At 45.9% G+C, this 18,454-nt stretch overlaps 1 protein-coding gene across 1 annotated transcript in view; it reads right to left on the minus strand.

Annotated features, from left to right (window-relative positions):
* The window catches only part of TMEM131 (transmembrane protein 131), a 334,866-nt gene that overhangs the window by 23,986 nt on the left and 292,426 nt on the right, over positions 1–18,454 (minus strand). Inside the window, exons 34-36 of the mRNA XM_029603311.1 lie at positions 13,250–13,371; positions 13,064–13,163; positions 2,996–3,099 (exon numbers count right to left, since the gene is read on the minus strand). Coding sequence (XP_029459171.1) covers positions 2,996–3,099; positions 13,064–13,163; positions 13,250–13,371 — 326 coding nt within the window. The remainder of the gene's footprint in view (positions 1–2,995; positions 3,100–13,063; positions 13,164–13,249; positions 13,372–18,454) is intronic.

Raw genomic sequence — 18,454 nt, forward strand, 5'->3', positions numbered from 1 at the left:
GGGTCATCAGTTTTGATATCCTTGTCTGTGTCAGGATGACCTTGTCTTCTTTGGTGTCGAACCGGACTCCCAAGTATTCTAGAGATCGGGAAGGCTGCAGGTGGCTCTTGTTTGTGTTGACCACCCACCCGAGGCTCTCCAGCAGAGTTTTGACTCTGTTGGTTGCCTGGTGGCTTTCCTCTGGGGATTTCGCTCTGATCAGCCAATCGTCTAGATAAGGGTGCACGTGGATTCCTTCCTTCCTCAGTGTTGCTGCTGCCACCACCACTATGATCTTGGTGCAGTGGCTAACCCAAAAGGTACTGCCCGGAACTGGAAGTGACTGTCCAGGATCGTGAAGCGTAGAAAACGCTGATGCTCTTGATGGATCAGAATGTGTAGGTAAGCTTCCAACAGATCCAGGGAGGTAAGGAACTCTCCTGGTTGTAGCGCCCTTATTACTGAGAATAGGGTTTCCATGCGGAAGCGAGGAATCTTCAGGTGACGGTTGACCGCCTTGAGGTCCAGGATAGGTCTGAACTTTCCTTCCTTCTTGGGAACGATAAAATAGATGGAATAATGGCCAGTATTTATTTGTTGTGGAGGCACTGGTGTTATAGCCTCTAAGGCTAGTAATCTGGTCAGTGTAGTTTCCACTGCCAATCTCTAGAAAGGGTCGTGACAGGGAGATTCCACAAACGTATCTGGAGGGAGGTGGTGGAAATCCAGGTAATATCCCTCTCGAATGATGGTTAGGACCCACTTGTCCAAAGTTATCTCAACCCATCTTTGGTAGAGTAGGGCCAGTCTGCCCCCCTATGGCATCTTCCTTTGGATGGGTTGGCTGATTTTCATTGTGGGGTGCGGCCGGGGCCCAAGCTGGCTCCCCTTTTATTGTGCTTGCTCCGAAAGGACTGGCTCCAGCCTGCGGGGCAGGCCACTTGATATGAGCTTCTATATGGGTTGAAGCGCTGTGATCCTCTGCCCCTGGAGGTCCGGGGGAAGGATCGCTTGTTTCTCTCATTCCTGCCTCTGGTAGCCACGGCAGTGGGGACTCGCCCCACTCGTTGGCTAGTTTCTCTAGTTCGCTTCCGAATAGGAGTGTTCCCTTGAAAGGCATCCTTGTGAGTCTCGTTTTGGGGGATGCGTTGGCTGACCAGTTTCGGAGCCAGATTTGTCTTCTGGCCGCCATGGCGGATGAGACTCCTCTAGCTGCTGTGCGTACCAGATCCGAAGCGGCGTCCGCGAGAAATGATACAGCTGGTTCCAGGGCTTCCCCAGGAGTGTTGTTCCTGGTCTGTGCTAAGCAGGTGCGTGTCACCATGGCACAGCAGGCCGCGATCTGTAAAGACAGAGGAGACGTCAAAGGACTGTTTGAGGATAGATTCCAGACGTCTGTCTTGAGCATCCTTGAGTGCTGCTCCTCCCCCTCCACCGGGTACTGGCTGGGGAGGGCCATGAGTTGGGTCCCCTAGGGCCTCTTCACAGTGTATATACAGGGCCGTGGCCTCCTCATGCTGTGCAGCTCTAATGTGGCATGCTGGGAAAAGGCCCTGAGCCTTGAGCTTATTTTCAGGTAGTGCTATGGCTTGTGCATGTACAATACAGTTGTGCGCTCCAGTGTGCGTGTAGGTTTGTGCCCGCGTGCAGAGAGATGTGTGCTGTTGTGCGCACTGGTCGAAATTATGCGCCAGGCACACTTAGCACGTGGCTATGCGCTTCGCTTGTGCACCCGGGTACTTGTGCGCACAAAGTATTTGTGCGCACGGCTTGCCTCTGTGCGCACGGATCGAGACGGCGGACAGGGCAGCGAACAGGGCCAAAATGGTGACTGCGACCACGCGGACAATATGGCTACCACCTCGGAGGGTCTCCATGTGGGTAGGACCCTCGGATCTGACTGGGGTTAGCCCTGCTAGGGAAGATCAACCCGGTGGCACTGGTCCCGGCTGGCGACCTGTGCGTCTCCTCGAGCTTTGGAGACTGGAGACTTAAATAGATTTCTACCTTACCTTGTCCTGGCGCTTCCCGGTTTCGTTCCGGGCGGTGTCCGGCTGCGGGGGGAGAGGGAAAATACCTTCACCGCCGCGCTCGAGGTTGCACCCACTGCTTCTCAGCCTCACCCGATGTCGGGGGCTAGGTCCCCGCCGAGGGTTGGCCGCCGGACTGAGGCTTACCTCCGAGAATTCGCGGAAATCACCTTGGGAATCTCAACTGGGGGTGGGACCCAATGGGTGTCACTGCAGGAGAGCGGGGCTAGTCTGTTGAGGTAAGATTTCTTCTTAATTTGGATTTCTTTGGTAAAATTTACTCTAACACTGTGCTAATGTGCATAGCGTCCTAACTGCTATGGAGACGGAAAATATTGAAGAGCTGCACTTCCTGCAGGGGTATATGTACTAGGGCTGACGTCAGATTGAAATCTGATCCGTCTCCAACTGCTATCAGGAGTACACTATACCCATTGGTCCTGAGTCCATCTGCTACACGCTAGGAAATGTGTTTTTGTCTACATTTTTGCTATGTTAAATTTTAAGACATTTATTCATGTTTATGGTGTTCTTTATGAAGGGTGAAAAATGCCATAAGTTAACATTCAGCACCGACATGTCTGTGGAAGACTGGTCTTGGTGTATGATTTACCCAATTTTTTTCAGTTTTTTAATTATTCTATTTTTTTAATTTTTGGTTTTGATATTGGGTTTGTTTATACAACTAAGTTATGTTTGTTCTGGTTTCCGTGGTGGGTGCTTTTTCCTTTAGTTTGACTAACTTGTTTTGCTTTTTACTATTATTCAAATCAGATACAGTTCAAAATGAAGACAATTACCCATGACTTTTACAGTAATCTTATACAAACCCCTTTCATTTCAGCTTACAAAATTTGACAAAGCTGCTAATGACTTCCATTTGATCTGGATTAATATTACTAGTTAAACTGCAAGGGAAACCATATTACATGATTTTTTTAAAGCACAGAATGAAACATCTGTAATTATAATACACAATCTCTCACCTCCTGTTAGGTTAAAGGAATTACTGGGTCCAAATGCTGAGAATGAATTTAGAGGTACAAAGTCAGGGCTGTTTGGGTTGCTGATAGGACTCCATAAACCAGAGCTAAACAAACAACAAAAAAATAACATTGTTATACAGACTTTACTTGCGTTAAGTATCACAACTTACAATGAGGTTGAATAATATAGCTAATACTAGACCCTATATTTTTGGTCAAGTCCTGATTGTCATCTTCCTAGATGTCCTGTTACCTCAAAGTTATTTTGTCCAAATCTGCACATCTTATTTATTTATTTGTGTTTTTATATACCGAAGTTTGGTACAAGCCTTCACTCCGGTTTACAAATAAACAACTTCTTTCATTAAAGGTCATAACAATTAATATTATATATTAACAGATACACTAACATTTATCTTTACTAACGGTAGCATGGTAACATTTGACTTTACTAACTTTGCAAATTCAGCAAATTGAACTGCCTTCATCCTGGTCCCACACATTCACTCATCCACCCTCTCTAATGTCTAGCCCTCCCTAAATCTTCCATCATGATCTTAAAAAATATTATAAGCAGTAACTTCCTCTCATGCTTAGTAATCTATTTTTATTTAAAAACACTTCTATATCGCTTACTCCAGAGGTCACAACTGTTTACAAACATAACATACACAATTAAAATACAAACTATATGGCAAAAACAATAATACAAGTAAAATACAAAAGAAATGATACTATAATTGTTGGGGGAAACATCTGAACCAAGCCTGAGATTACGATGTTATAAAATCAATTCTCAAACTCCTGTTCGAACAGCCACGTTTTCAGGGCCTTCTTAAATGCCTTAGTATGAGAGAGTTCTCAAATGTTTCGGCATGCTATTCCACAACACTGGCCGGCCACTGAGAAAGCCCGATCCCTAACCTCCCCTAAATAAGCAGGATGGATTGCAGAAACCTCTAAAAGGCCTTTATTTTGGTAACGCAGGGCTCTCGATGGAGTATAAACTGCTAAAACAGCGCCCAACCATGGCACATTTGTGGTGTTAGTTTGTGAATTAACATTTATAGTGTGTTCTTGCTTGAATGAGGAGCCAGTGTAATGCAGCTTATACCGGAATAATATGATCAGACTTTTCTTGTCTAGAGAGCAGACGTGCTGCTGCATTCTGCAGAAGCTGTAACAACTTCAAGATAGAAGTTGTATCACCCAACAACAATGAATTACAGTACTCAGTAGCTGCAAAAAGCAACAATTAAAGTGCTCTTCTAGTCTTCTGTTTCTAGTAGCGGTTTCAAATGTTTTGGGTAATGATTCAGATGGACTGAACCAAATCACGGTGAACTAGAAGATGTGGTAGGCCTGATTGACAAACTGAAGAGTAGTAAATCACCTGGACTGGATGGTATACACCCCAGGGATCTGAAGGTACTCAAAAATGAAATTTCAGACCTATTAGTAAAAATTTGTAACCTATCATTAAAATCATCCATTGTACCTGAAGACTGGAGGGTACCTAATGTAACACCAATATTTAAAAAGGGCTCCAGGGGCGATCCGGGAAACTACAGACCAGTTAGCCTGACTTCAGTGCCAGTAAAAATAGTGGAAAGTGTTCTAAATATGAAAATCGCAGAACATATAGAGAGAAATGGTTTAATGGAACAAAGTCAGCATGGCTTTACCCAAGGCAAATCTTGCCTCACAAATCTGCTTCACTTTTTTGAAGGAGTTATTAAACATGCAGATAAAGGTGAACCGGTAGATGTAGTGTATTTGGATTTTCAGAAGGCATTTGACAAAGTTCCTCATGAGAGGCTTCTAGGAAAAGTAAAAAGTCATGGGATAGGTGACAATGTCCTTTTGTGGATTATAAACTGGCTAAAAGACAGGAAACAGAGAATAGGATTAAATGGACAATTTTCTCAGTGGAAGGGAGTGGGCAGTGGAGTGCCTCTGGGATCTGTATTGGGACCTGTACTTTTCAATATATTTAGAAATGATCTGGAAAGAAATACGACGAGTGAGGTAATCAAATTTGCAGATACAAAATTGTTCAGAGTAGTTAAATCACGAGCAGATTGTGATAAATTGCAGGAAGACCTTGTGAGACTGGAAATTTGGGCATCGAAATGGCAGATGAAATTTAATGTGGATGTGCAAGGTGATGCATATAGGGAAAAATAACCCATGCTATAGTTACACAGTTAGGTTCCATATTAGGAGCTACCACCCAAGAAAGATCTAGGCGATAGAGTGGATAACACATTGAAATCGTTGGTTCAATGTGCTGCGGAGGTCAAAAAAGCAAACAGAATGTTGGGAATTATTAGAAAGGGAATTGTGAATAAAATGGAAAATTTCATAATGCCTCTATCACTCCATGGTGAGATCGCACCTTGAATACTGTGCAGAATTCTGGTCGCCGCATCTCAAAAAATATATAATTGCGATGGAGAAAGTACAGAGAAGGGTGACCAAAATGATAAAGGGAATGGAAAAGCTCCCCTATGAGGAAAGACTAAAGAGGTTAGGACTTTTCAGCCTGGAGAAGAGACGGCTGAGGGGGGATATGACAGAGGTGTTTAAAATCATGAGAGGTGTAGAATGGGTAGATGTGAATCGGTTATTTACTCTTTCGGATAATAGAAGGACTAGGGGGCACTTCATGAAGTTGGCATGTAGCACATTTAAAACTAATCGGAGAAAGTTCTTTTTCACTCAACGCACAATTAAACTCTGGAATTTGTTACCAGAGGATGTGGTTAGTGCAGTTAGTGTACCTGTGTTTAAAAAAGGATTGGAGAAGTTCATTACCTGCTATTAAGTTGACTTAGAAAATAGCCACTGCTATTACTAGCAACAGTGACATGGAACAGACTTAGTTTTTGGGTTCTTGCCAGGTTCTTATGGCCTAGATTGGCCACTGTTGGGTACAGGATGCTGGGCTTGATGGACCCTTGGTCTGACCCAATATGACATGTTCTTAAGAAATTATTAGCCTTTCAACATCCATGCAGTCAATGTCAGGGTAGTGATATTTAGATGAAGAGGGATTCCCTATTCTGATATGAATAAGAGTATTAGCTCTTGAAAGCTAGTCAAGAAATTAAGTTAGTCCAATTAAAAGATAATTTATATATTTTTAGTTTTTATTTGTTAACATTTCCATGTTAGTCCTAGGAGATCAAGGTCAGTGAAGGAAGCAGACAAATCTTATCTTGGTCAGAGCTGTTAGAGCAGGGGGAATCATTCCTGCCTGTGACAGACAGAGCTATTAGAATTAATATCCCTAATTCTTCCTTAACTTGGCCAGAGTTTTCAGTATTAACAGTACTAGGGTGCAGGCATGTAGTAAGCCTGTCTTCCATCATAACGAGAGCACATCTGCCAGCCTGAATCAGGAGGGCCTTCTTCAGCAAAACTCTCAATTTCCTGTTGGACTCGATAGCAAACAGATTTGTGTCTGGAATACTCTACAAGTCAAAGATCCTGCAAACTTGGATACTCCAGGACCATTTGTGTGGGCCTAGCAGTCTGCTCAACTTGTCTACTAGCACATTCTCTATACTCAGTAGATAGATGGTACAGAGAAAGGCTGAATGCGAAATAGCCCACTGCTAGATTATAATTGTTTCTAGACACAGTGGGTAGGAGCCCATCTCCCCTTGCTTGTTGATGTAAATCATGGCCAAATGATTGTCCATGTATACAAGCATAACTATTACACAACAAGTGATGAAGACTAACAAGGTCAGCTTTATAGTGCTCAGCTCCAGCAGATTGATGGATAGGTGAATCTCCTTGGGGGACCTTATATTCATAGGCCTTGAGTGTAGGCTCCACATTCCCAGAGAGAAACACCTGTGATCAGAACCACCAGATGAGATGACATACCAAATGGCAGGCTAGCCTCCAGAATGGTCCTGGAGAGCTACTATCAAAGAGGCTCTCAGTTCGTGGTTCACCGGAAACAGTGCCACAGGTTCTGAGATCACTGATCCCTAGACTCCACTAGGACTGCCTCATGTTGAATCTTGCTATTGGCAACACCTGGATGGTGGAAGCCATATTGCTAAGCACCATGAAGAAGTCCCATGCCAAGACCACATGTCTCCTGGAGACAGACTGTACTAAAGACATGTCAGTTATTCACACCTTGGCTTCCTTTGAATCAAAAAGGATTTCACTGAACTTGATTTGCAAGGAAGGATTGAGGCTGAACTTTTGAAAGTTCACTATGAATCCAATATATTCTAGCCACTAGATAGCTATCCTCAGTGACTGGCAAGCTTGACTAGATAATCATCCAGGAAAAAAAAATGTGGTTGCCATGGCATCTGATATGTTTTTGTTAAGAGAGTAAACAAAGGAAAAAGGAAAAAAAGAGGGCACTATAGTTATCTAAAGAAGTAGCTGAAGAGACAAGGAAGAAAAGGTCAGCGATCAAATTTGAAGAGTTCACAAAAAAAAGAATAGACAGGCAACAATATCTGAAAAAGCTAAGTAGCTTGGAAAGAAATCAAGAATGCAAAAATTAAAATGGAAGAAAATATAGTAAATACGGTAAAATGGGAGGACAAGACTTTTTTTTTTTTATATGTTAGTGACAGAAGGAAGTACAAAAGTGTCATTGTGAGACTCAGAAGTGAAAGAGAGAAATATGCAGAAAATGATTAGGAAAAGGCAAAATTGATCAACAAATTTCTGTTTGGTTTTCACTGTGGAAGAGTCAGCAGCAGGACCACAGAAAACGAACACGAATAAAACTGGAAGTGAGGCAAATCTCAATCAATTTTCAGAAATGTCTTAATGGGGGTCGATGTAATAAGGTGAGTTGAAGTTGCCATGGGTTTGTGTGCAGATGTACGCGTTTTCCCATGCAAAACCCTACATGGGGATGTAATAAGGGTTTTGTGCGCCACAAAACGCATTCGAACGCACTTACAGACCCGTGGTTTTTCCTGCACGAATGCATGCTAATGGCATGCAAAGGAGGTGATTAGCTAATCATAGGCAATGCAGGGAGCCAAGCTAATATCAGTGCGGGTTTTTTTTTACTGCCACGGTCAGGGCACGAGTTAACTGACAGTGCTGACAGCCATTTTTTTTCAAAACTTTATTTATTCCATTGCTTGCGCTGGTATGGTGTGGTTGTGTTCGTGCAGCTCTAGTGTGATTTCTATGATGGAGATTTCTGATTGCTGTCCAGCTGCTCCTGATGCTGTAGTATATCCTGTGGGTTCACCAAAGGATGACAGCAGAAGGTCATGACAGGAGAGAGAGGATCCGGAAGGAGCAGGTGGAGAGAAGGGATCGTGAGGAGCAGCTATTCCAGCTGGAACAGGCCACAGAAGGGTACAGAGGCAGCGGATATTTCGTCTAAGGACCACACTTCTGGGAATACCTGAGGTCTGATGTCATCAGGACCTACAGACTGAGCTCCATTATCATGGGCCTGTATGAAGAGCTCAGGGAGGACATAGATCCCTCATAGAATGTGGACATGCTATCCTAGGCCTGGTGAAGCTGCTCGGAGCCCTTCATTTTCTGGCCACCAGTTCTTTCCAGAACACAGTGGCTGTGGTGGCTGGCATGGAGCAATCCACATTCTCTCATCACTTCACCCAGGTGCCGAGGGCCATGCTGAAGAGGGTCAAGCTCTACCCACAGCAACTTCAGGAGTGGCAACAAACGACGAGCGTTTTTCGACATAGCCGGTTATGCCAAATGTGATAGGAGCTATTGACTGTACCCATGTGGCTCTCTCCTCCTCGTGGAAGAGAGATGGAATACCGGAATCGGAAACATTATCACTCCCTTAATGTGCAAGTGATCTGTAATGCTGATCAGAGGATTCTCAGTGTGGTGGCAAAATTCCCTGGCAGCAGCCATGATTCCTACATCCTACAGCAATTTACTGAAGGGAAATATGGTGAAGGCTGGTTGGTTGGTAAGATATAAAAAAGTGACTTCTTTTTAAATTATTTCCTATGTGGGGAGGGGGTGTGCAGTTATACAGAAGCAAGTGTGCAGAGAAGGGAATAAAAGTCTAATTAGTATTGTGTGCTTTATGTTACATGTGTGCCTTATTAAATTGGCTATTTAACTGCGAGTTTACATGTGTTACTTTTTGTTTTGCACTTTAGTACTCTCACATGAGGAAGATTATAGCATTATACCCTGGGAGCCTTCAAACTGTCATGTATTATCAAATAATAGTTATGGGAGCCAATATGTTTAAGATAGAATGTACTAATATGCATGTAGTCAGATTTAGATTAATCCTCATTCTACATACTGTATGCTACATGGGTGCTTTCATGCTTAATTTGCCACATATCAGCGTGGAGTGATGATCAACTAAGGCAGAATAGTAAGGATGTATAGGGTGGCCATTGTGCATGAAAAAATGTTTTAGTGGTTATTTTGCAGGGGTGAGTAAAGATGGCAGCTAAATCATATTTTGTTTTAGAAAAGTTATTCTTTTTTTTTTTGTGCTGTACAGGTGATGTTGGCTATGGATGTAGGTCATGGCTGCTGATGCCATTGGCAGTGCCTTGTACTGCTGCAGAAATAATTATCAAGAGGCACATGTGAAAACAAGGGGTATAATAGAACACATATTTGGCCTTTTTAAAAGTAGATTCAATGTCTGGACCACTCAGGAGGGGCTCTACAATATTCACTGGAAAAAGTTGCTGTTATTGTGGTAGCATGCTGTATGTTCCATAATATTGCCCTTCAGAATGGCATTTGAGCATGAACTGAATCCAGACTTGGATACAGAGCCAGAGATGTGTGCTCCAGCTCCAGACAACAACACAGTGAGGGGGAATGAAATTAGACGAAAGGCCATCAATGATTATTTTGGCTGACCAGCACCACTCCCTGCTGGACTAATCCAGAAAGTTCTGGAAATGTATCCTAAATACTGTGTACTGAGAAGCTAACTAAACGTAGATAAAGCTATGGGGCTGGATGGGACACATCCGAGGGTACTAAGGGAACTTAGAGAAGTCTTGGCAGATCCACTGGCTGACTTTTTCAATACCTATTTAGAGTTGAGAACAGTTCTGGAGACAAGCAGATGTGGTTCCTATTCATAAAAGTGGAAGTAAAGAGGAGGCTGGGAACTACAGGCCAGTCAGTCTGATCTCTTGGTGAGCAAATTAATGGAACTGCTGCTAAAACAGAGGCTGGTGCAGTTTCAGGAATAAAATGGATGGCAAGATCTGAGACAGCATGGGTTTTCCAGAAGTAAATCTTGTTAGATAAATCTGATAAATTTCTTTGATTAGATGACCAGAGAGTTGGATCAAAGGAGAGCTCTAGATGGAGTGCATTTGGATTTCAGTAAGGTCTTTGATACAGTTCCACATAGGTAACTTATAAATACATTGAGCACCCTTGGTATGGGTCCTACAGTGACTGACTGGGTTCAGGGCCAGTGCAATCCACTGAGCAAGCCATGCACTTGAAGAGGGCGGCGGCAAGCTGGAAGACACCAGGGCCCTAAGTCAAGAAAGACCGTGGGGGCGGACAACCAAAATGAATAGAATGCTGCTACCAGTTGAGCGCAATCCAAGCGTCTGAGATGAGAAAGAGGCTGCCGCATACCTGGTGCTTCCAAACCTACCAGGTGGCCTGAGAAACCAATGCCACGAAGCTGTTCAATGGTTTCGGGGTCATCCGGCAGTTCCCAACTCACCATGCAGTCGAGATGAGCGCTGCGAGGCTGCCTTCTGGTTGCCAACCTGCTACACAGATGAGATGAGGGACCTGCAGGCCCACCTAAAATTTCCCAACCTGCCAGAAGAAAAAAGGCTGCAAGGCAGTTCCCTACTTGCCTCACGGCAGAAGTGAAAAAGGCGGTGGTACTGGGCTGCCGAGAGAGACCTTGGGGCTGTGTGAGAGAGGGAGCTGCTGTGTGTGTGTGTGAGCGTATGCATGTGTGTCTGAGCATCACAGCATATGTGTGTGAGGGAATACTAACAAGTGCAGAGACCAAGCTCTAGAGAGATGGAGTAAGAGGTCTAAATAGCAACTTCTTTATGAGCAGTACATTTTGCAGTTTATATCAGGAAAAGTTGTGGTACTGAAGCAAAGGGTGAATAAAACGGAAAATGTCATAATGCCTCTGTATCGCTCCATGGTGAGACAGCACCTTGAATACTGTGTACAATTCTGGTTGCCGCATCTCAAAAAAGATATAATTGCAATGGAGAAGGTACAGAGAAGGGCAACCAAAATGATAAGGGGAATGGAACAGCTCCCCTATGAGGAAAGACTAAAGAGGTTAGGACTTTTCAGCTTGGAGAAGAGACGGCTGAGGGGGGATATGATAGAGGTGTTTAAAATCATGAGAGGTCTAGAACGGGTAGATGTGAATTGGTTATTTATTCTTTCGGATAGTAGAAAGACTAGGGGGCACTCCATGAAGTTAGCATAGGGCACATTTAAAACTAATCGGAGAAAGTTCTTTTTTTTACTCAATGCACAATTAAACTCTGGAATTTGTTGCCAGAGGATGTGGTTAGTGCAGTTAGTATAGCTGTGTTTAAAAAAGGATTGGATAAGTTCTTGGAGGAGAAGTCCATTACCTGCTATTAAGTTCACCTAGAGAATAGCCACTGCCATTAGCAATGGTAACATGGAATAGACTTAGTTTTTGGGTACTTGCCAGGTTCTTATGGCCTGGATTGGCCACTGTTGGAAACAGGATGCTGGGCTTGATGGACCCTTGGTCTGACCCAGTGTGGCATTTTCTTATGTTCTTATGTTTATTAAAAATATTAAAGCAATTTATATTGAGAGAAAAATTAATAAGATAGTGGTCAGACCATGGTACATGAGTAATCTTTGTTTTTTCTTGAATATCAGAGGCAAAAGTAGGATTTATAAAGACTAAATCTAAGGTTTGACCTTTGGAATGTGTGGGTGCTTGTATAAGTTGTGTCCAACCCATGCCAGTCATGGCATCTAGAAAGGCATTTACTATAGATGATGTGCATATGATATGTAAATTAAAATCACCAACTACAATGGTTTTACTTAAGTCAATTGGTAAAGAAGCAATTATTTCAATAAAATTGGATAAATCTGATTTCAAACATCCTGGAGGGGAGTAAATTATACAAATATTTAAAATAGTTGTGGTTACAAGTAAAATTTCATGGTGACCTGAAACAACTATATGTTTTTTCATAGGGACAAGAGAAGATTTAATAATGGCTAATATGCCTCCACCCCTTCTATGCAATCTAGGTTCTGAGATAGCCAGATATCTTAAAGGACATAAAGAATTTAACAATACAGTATCTGTGTCGGATAGCCAGGATTCAGTTATTAAAAAGAAATCGGGTTGGTTTTTTAAAATTAGATCTGTTAAAATCAGCATTTTTTTGCAAACAGATTGGGCATTACACAGCATAAATGAAAAGGTCATCATTGAAACTGTCAATAAAATCGGTAGTATTGTGATTAAGGAATGTCTTGAACAAGTTTTTGATTTACCCGAGTTGAGGGTCTTAAAATATTTTCTGCTTGCCGGTATGGAGCTGTAATTTCCATTGCCGACGACTGTTGAAATATGCACACTGCTGGAAGACATTTTGAATATTATCAGATTAACAGATAGATATAAGGAGGTTTCTTTGGTGCAGAAACAAAGGGGCAAAACAAAGGGGCATGCCCCTTTATCGCGCAACGCCTGCTCGTCACCACGGTATTTGTGGCTTGTCGCTCCCCAATGATGTCACAAGGGTGCGGTCCTTCCGGCCACAGGAGTCGCGGGAAAACAAGCGGTAAGATGTGCAGTTTGGTTTAATGCAGTCCTGGGGGTCCAGCAGTAAGTAGAAAGCTCTCCAGGTGGCAAATGAGAGCAAGGCAGAGGACCAGGCACGAAGCCCCTCTGCTCGTCGCCGCGGTATTTGTGGCTTGTCGCTCCCCAATGATGTCACAAGGGGGCGGTCCTGGAACGGAAATGTCCTATTTACATGGGATTACTTGAAATATATTGATTTACCATACCTGTATAAAATGCTATTTGAGGGAATATCATCTTACCTATCTGAACCATCGCTGTCCACAGAAGGTGCATGTGAAACACTGATGCTACTAGAACCATCTGCTTTGTTCATAGAGACTTTTGCTAAGCCACTACCACCTGCCAGCAATAAAAGAATTAAGTCAAAATAAAAACATTTTATACAAATGTTTACAATTTAACCATTGTTTGCATTATCTTGTTACCTGGACTCTTGTCATAACCTGCAGCAACAGCAGCAAAGGTAGGGTTACCATTCCTTCCAGGTAGCGAGGTTGTCTTTGCCAGCTTCTGCTTCATGCCATTGGGCTGCTTACTTTTACTTTCACTAAACATACAAAATATTAATATTTCTATTTTAGTAATTTAATAAAAATGTGCATTTCCCCCAGGATATAATATAGATTAGGATTCAGATACTTCTAAATATTCAAGCTGAGTTCTGGTTATAAATTCTTAGATTTGTCACTATTAGCACTGCTCATATATGACCCCTTAGCATTTCCATAATTATGTGTATAAAGACAGTACAATCTAATTATTGGAGTAGCTAGGATTTATCTCTGTAGTTCATCTACTATTTGAAAATTATGCAGGGAAGGTGGAAGAAAAATCTAACCATTTGCAAAATGGAGAGATTACTTACCTGATAATCTCGTTTTCCTTCGTGTAGGCAGATGGACTCAGTACGAATGGGTATAGTGTGCTCGTGCTAGCAGTTGGAGACGGATCTGACGTCAGCACGTAGTACATATACCCCTGCAGGAAGTGCAGAAGCTCAATAATCTTCCTTGCAAAAGCATTATGGATATATGTGTGACTGACAGATTGATTAACTGAACATGATTAACCTGACAGATTGACCGTAGCTGAAGACCGCCAGTGTTCTCAACCGGAAGGCGTCGACACCCGGCAGGGTGGATGCCCTATGTAAGGAAGCATGGCTTACCTTGAAATGGTGAATCCCCATATATATCGGCAGCCGGGCGTGATGCTGAGTCCATCTGCCTACACTAAGGAAAAGGAGATTATCAGGTAAGTAATCTCTCCATTTCCTAGCGTGTAGCAGATGGACTCAGAACGAATGGGATGTACAAAAGCTACTCCCGGACTGGGTGGGAGGCTGCCCGAGGTCCGTTTAGGATTGCCCTTGCAAATGCTGTGTCCTCCCTGGCCTGGACGTCCAGACGGTAGAACCTGGAGAAGGTATGGATGGAGGACCACGTTGCCGCTCTACATATCTCTGCAGGCGACAGCATCCTAGTTTCTGCCCAGGAGGCCGCTTGTGCTCTGGTAGAGTGAGCCTTGACTCGTAGAGGTGGTGGATTTCCCGCTTCTATGTAGGCCGCCTTGATAACTTCTTTGATCCAGTGAGAAATAGTCGCCCGTGAGGCCGCTTCTCCTTGCCTCTTCCCACTGTGAAGGACGAACAGGTGGTCCGTCTTTCGTACTGTTTCCGACATTTCCAGGTATCTGGACAGCAGCCTGCCGATGTCGAGATGACGCAGTATTCGACCTGCTTCCGATTTCTTCGACCCTTCCATGGTTGGCAAGGATATGGTTTGGTTGAGATGGAAGTGTGAGACTACTTTGGGTAAGAAGGAAGAAACCGTGCGAAGATGTATAGCCCCTGGGGTGATTCTGAGAAACGGATCACGGCAGAACAGCGCTTGCAGCTCTGAGATGCGGCGTGCTGAGCATACGGCCAGCAAGAACACCATCTTCAAGGTTAACAAACGGAGGGACAGGCCTCTGAGGGGTCTGAAGGTGGGTCCCGCTAGGAATTCCAAAACTAGGTTGAGGTTCCACAGGGGCACTGGCCATTTCAGTGGCGGGCGAATGTGTTTGACCCCTTTAAGGAAACGTGAAACGTCTGGGTGTGTGGCAATGCTGTTACCGTCACACCTGGGGCCGTAGCAGGATAGCGCTGCCACCTGAACCTTGATTGAATTGAGGGACAGCCCCTTCTGAAGCCCATCTTGCAGGAAATCCAAAATGATGGGGATTTTAGCGGCATGTGGACTGGTGCTGCGAGTTTCGCACCAGGCTTCAAATACTCTCCAGATCCTTATATAAGTTAGTGATGTGGAGAACTTGCATGCTCGGAGGAATGTATCTATTACCGACCCCGAGTATCCCCTTGTCTTCAGTTGAGCCCTCTCAATGGCCAGACCGTAAGAGAAAATTAAGCTGGATCCTCGTGGATGATGGGACCTTGTCGCAGTAGGTCCCTGTGAGGGGGCAGGGGTAGAGGATCCCCTGCCAGTAGTCTTCTCATTTCTGCGTACCAGGGTCTTCTTGGCCAGTCCGGGGCCACCAGAAGAACTAGGCCTCTGTGCCGCTGAATCTTGTGTATAATGGCGCCCAGCAGGGGCCATGGGGGAAAGGCATATAGCAGGAACCCCTGAGGCCATGGCTGCACCAGGGCGTCGATCCCGTGGGATAGAGGATCTCGCCTGCGACTGAAGTATCTGGGTATTTGAGCGTTGGACCTGTCCGCTAGTAGGTCCATGCCCGGAGTCCCCCACTGATCCACAATCATCTGGAAGGCCATGGATGACAGCTGCCATTCCCCCGGGTTTAGGCTTTCTCTGCTGAGGAAGTCTGCCGTGGTGTTGTCCTTCCCGGCGATGTGGACGGAGGAGATGTCCTGGAGATTTGCTTCCGCCCAAGCCATCAGGGGGGCTATTTCTAAGGATACCTGTCGGCTTCTGGTTCCGCCCTGTCGGTTGATGTATGCCACCGTGGTGGCATTGTCCGACATCACTGACTGCTCTGTTTCGAAGTCTGTGGGCAAATCGCAGGCAGGCTAACCCGACTGCCTGTGCCTCTAGTCGGTTGATGTTCCACCCCGACTCTTCTCTGTTCCACCGCCCTTGGGTGGTTAGCTCTTCGCAGTGTGCTCCCCAGCTGCTCAGGCTGGCATCTGTAGTGAGCAGGGTCCAGGTTGGGGAGGACATTTTTGACCCCCGGCTCGTGTGGCCGGGCTGCAGCCACCACCGTAACTGATTCCGTACTCTGGCCGGTAGAGGTAGATGCACGGTGTAGTTCTGTAATCGTGGGCTCCACCGAGATAGGAGGGCGCATTGTAACGGTCTCATATGAGCCCGTGCCCATGGTACCACTTCCAGAGTGGACGCCATTAGGCCGAGGACCTGTAGGTAATCCCAAGCTGTGGGCCGGGTGGTGCTCAGGAGATCAAGAGAAGAGACCAAGAGGAGATCAAAACTCCGATTCCGGAGTTTTGATCTCCTCTTGGAGGTCAGGCTGACTTTGTCTCCCTGGGTGTCGAATCGGACTCCCAGGTATTCCAGCGACTGCGAAGGCCGTAGGGAACTCTTGTTTGTGTTGACTACCCATCCTAGGCTTTCCAGAAGAGATATAACACTGTTGGTTGCCCTGATCAGCCAATCGTCTAGGTAGGGATGGACGAGAATTCCTTCCTTCCTGAGTGACGCCGCCACCACTACTATTACCTTGGTAAAGGTCCGCGGCGTGGTGGCTAACCCAAAGGGTAAAGCCCGGAACTGAAAGTGTTGTTTCAGGACTTTGAAGCGTAAGTAGCGCTGGTGATTCCGATGGATTGGGATATGCAAGTAGGCCTCTGACAGATCCAGGGATGTGAGATACTCCTCTGGCTGTATTGCACTTCGGACTGACCGCAGAGTTTCCATGCGAAATCCTGGGATCCTTAAGTGCCGGTTGACTGACTTGAGGTCCAGGACGGGTCTGAAGGTGCCCCCCTTCTTGGGTACGATGAAATAAATGGAGTAATGCCCAGAATTTATCTCCCATGCAGGCACTGGGATTATGGCTTTTAGGGACAGGAGCCTCCACAAGGTAGCTTCCAGTGCCGCCCTCTTGAGGGGTGGACAAGGAGATTCCACAAACTTGTCCGGAGGAAGGAAGTCCAGGTAATACCCTTCTCGGATGATGGCGAGGACCCACTGGTCCGAAGCAATCTCGACCCATCTGCGGTAGAATAGGGTTAGCCTGCCCCCTATGGCTTCTTCCCCCAGATGCGTCGGCTGATTCTCATTGTGGGGTGCGGCTGGGACCTGAACCCAAGCCGGTTCCCCTCTTGTTGTGCCTGGTCCGAAAGGACTGGTTCCTGGTCTGAGAACGAGGTGCTTGGAAGCTAGTCCTGTAGGGGTTGAAGCGTTGAGAGCTTCTACCTCTGGATGGCCTAGGAAAAGGGCGCTGGTTCCTCCTTGACTTGTCTTCTGGTAGACGGGGCAATGGAGAGGCGCCCCATTTGTTAGCCAGTTTAAAGGGCATTCTTGTAAGGCGCGTCTCGGAGGAGGAGTTGGCCGACCAATTTCATAGCCAGAGCTGTCTCCTGGCTGCCACTGAGGATGACACTCCCTTGGCTGCCGTACGAACTAAGTCGGAGGCAGCGTCAGTGAGGAACAAGAGAGCTGATTCCATTTCTTCTCCCGGGGTGTTGTTCCTGGCTTGTGATAAACAGGAACGCGTCACCACGGTGCAGCAGGTCGCGACTCGTAGGGACATGGCTGCCACCTCGAAGGCTTGTTTCAGAATGGCGTCCAGGCGCCGGTCATGTGCATCCTTAAGGGCCGCCCCTCCCTCCACTGGAATGGTGGTGCGCTTCACAATTGCGCAAACTATGGCGTCTACCTTGGGGCACGCCAGCAGCTCCTTAGTTGCCGGGTCCAGGGGGTACATGCTAGACAAGGCTCGACCCCCTTTCAATGAGGCCTCCGGCGCATTCCACTCCAGATCGATTAGCTGCTGTGCTGCTTGAAGGAGGGGAAAATGGTGAGCCGTTTGACGAAGGCCCTCTAGCAGGGGGTTCATTCTAGGTTCCCCTGGGGTGCCTTGGCCCAGGATAGCCAGCTCCGACAGGCATTGAGAGACCAGGTCTGGGAGATCCTCTTTAAGAAAGAAGCGTCTCATGGTTCGATACGGCTCTATCCCCGAGGGAAGTTCTCCCTGCTCGGGGAGCTCGCCTTCTTCCTCAGAGCAATCTGAATCCCCATAAGTGGGGCTTCCGGGTGGCGGGTGGCCATGCCTAGGTCTAGAGGGTCCAGGGGCAGGGTCATCCGGTACGTATGGGTCCGTTCGGGGATCAGACTGCATTTTGACAAAGGCGTGAATCCCCTTGAATAATTCCACCCAGGAGAGCGAAGCAGGTTCTAGCCTTAGGGGCACCAGGTCTCTAGGGTTCCCCGGCTGCTCACCTCGGCCTGCTAGGTCCGGGGTGTTCCCTGAGGAACTGGCAATTAATCTGGGCTGGGACCGGCCCTGGCCTGGAACTCCCAGGGCCTCCTCACATTGGGCACATAGGGAGTCTGCTTCCTCGCTCTGTGTGGCTCTGAGGTGGCATGCTGAGCAGAGGCCTAGAGCTCTTATGCCTGATTCTGGAGGTGCCGGCTCTGTGGATGCATGGG

Source organism: Rhinatrema bivittatum, chromosome 5 (genome assembly GCF_901001135.1).
Source record: "Rhinatrema bivittatum chromosome 5, aRhiBiv1.1, whole genome shotgun sequence".
In the NCBI taxonomy this organism is placed as follows: Eukaryota; Metazoa; Chordata; class Amphibia; order Gymnophiona; family Rhinatrematidae; genus Rhinatrema; species Rhinatrema bivittatum.